Source organism: Aplysia californica, unplaced genomic scaffold (assembly GCF_000002075.1).
Source record: "Aplysia californica isolate F4 #8 unplaced genomic scaffold, AplCal3.0 scaffold01068, whole genome shotgun sequence".
Taxonomy (NCBI): domain Eukaryota; kingdom Metazoa; phylum Mollusca; class Gastropoda; order Aplysiida; family Aplysiidae; genus Aplysia; species Aplysia californica.
Window position 1 is genome coordinate 40,065 of NW_004798338.1, and position 1,191 is coordinate 41,255.

Below are 1,191 nucleotides of genomic sequence, written 5' to 3' on the forward strand. Positions count from 1 at the left end.
ATGGATGGATGGATGGATGGATGGATGGATGGATGGATGGATGGATGGATGGATGGATGGATGGTTATACAGTCGTATACAGGAACAACTTACTTAATTGATGATGGGCTTTTCAGTAACTGGTGTTTTGATTTGTTTGTTTCTGTTTTGTTTGGGTTTTGGTGGTTTGGGTTTGTTTTGTTGTTTTGGTTTTGGGTGTTGTTGTGGTTTTTTGGGAGGGAGGGGGATGTGGTTGCTTTCTCATGTTTTATTCTATTTATTTTATTCTATTTTATTTATTATTGGTGGGTGTACAAGTTTGGACTAGGAAGAGACTTTTCGCTTAATACGAAGTTGGCTTTAAAAACGGGGCCCATGGCGTGTAAAGTTAAAGACTCGAAAGGGCCAGACATAAACAGACCAAATAATCCACCTATTACTTATGGCCCGGGTGAGGAAACGACTTTAGAAACTAGGAAGGGAAGCCCAACTTCGGATTTCCATGAAGGCAGCGCCGGAAGTGAACGCGGTTCCAAACGACACAGCACCACCAATGGCGAACTTTCCAACAATCAAGACAACGTGGATTCCCACAGTGAGCTCAGTGAGGAGAATCAAATGTTTCTCAACGATGATGACGAGGAAGAGGACGGTTTTCATGGAGGTGGACCGAACGGTCAGAATTATTTGTTTTCCACATATGGTTTTAATCCTGGACGGAGCCCCATTCCTTTGGAAACTCGAATACGTCGGGCGAAAATTGTGCAAGAAATTCTGGCCCAGTTTGATCTGGAGTCGGTTATGAACAGATATCGAGGCAATGTTATCAATGGCTCCTACAGCCGAAGGTGAATACTGAGGTGGGGACTAAGCGTGTTTCACAAACTGTTTTGTGGTAGTGCGTTGTAATGTGTGGTTCTTGCATTTTAAAGACGGATTGGTTTGTCAGTGTACAATATTATGTTTGTGTTTCTCTGTGTGTTTGAGAGAGAGAGAGAGAGAGAGAGAGAGAGAGAGAGAGAGAGAGAGAGAGAGAGAGAGAGAGAGAGAGAGTGTGTGTGTGAATGAGTGAGAGCGTACATGTGCGAGTGCAGCTGTGTGCATGAATTTGTGTATATGTGAGTAAGTACGCACATCTGTGTGTGTGAGTGAGTACGCACATTTATATGTGAATGTGTGTGTGCGTGTGTGTGTGTGTGTGTGTGTGTGTGT

At 43.6% G+C, this 1,191-nt stretch overlaps 1 protein-coding gene across 1 annotated transcript in view; it reads left to right on the forward strand.

The window, feature by feature from the left end:
• The window catches only part of LOC101852370, a gene marked incomplete at its 3' end in the record, with an annotated part of 16,700 nt that overhangs the window by 6,073 nt on the left and 9,436 nt on the right, over positions 1-1,191 (forward strand). The window contains 1 exon segment of the mRNA XM_005111509.3: positions 298-827. Within this exon segment, the coding sequence (XP_005111566.2) occupies positions 355-827 (473 nt within the window).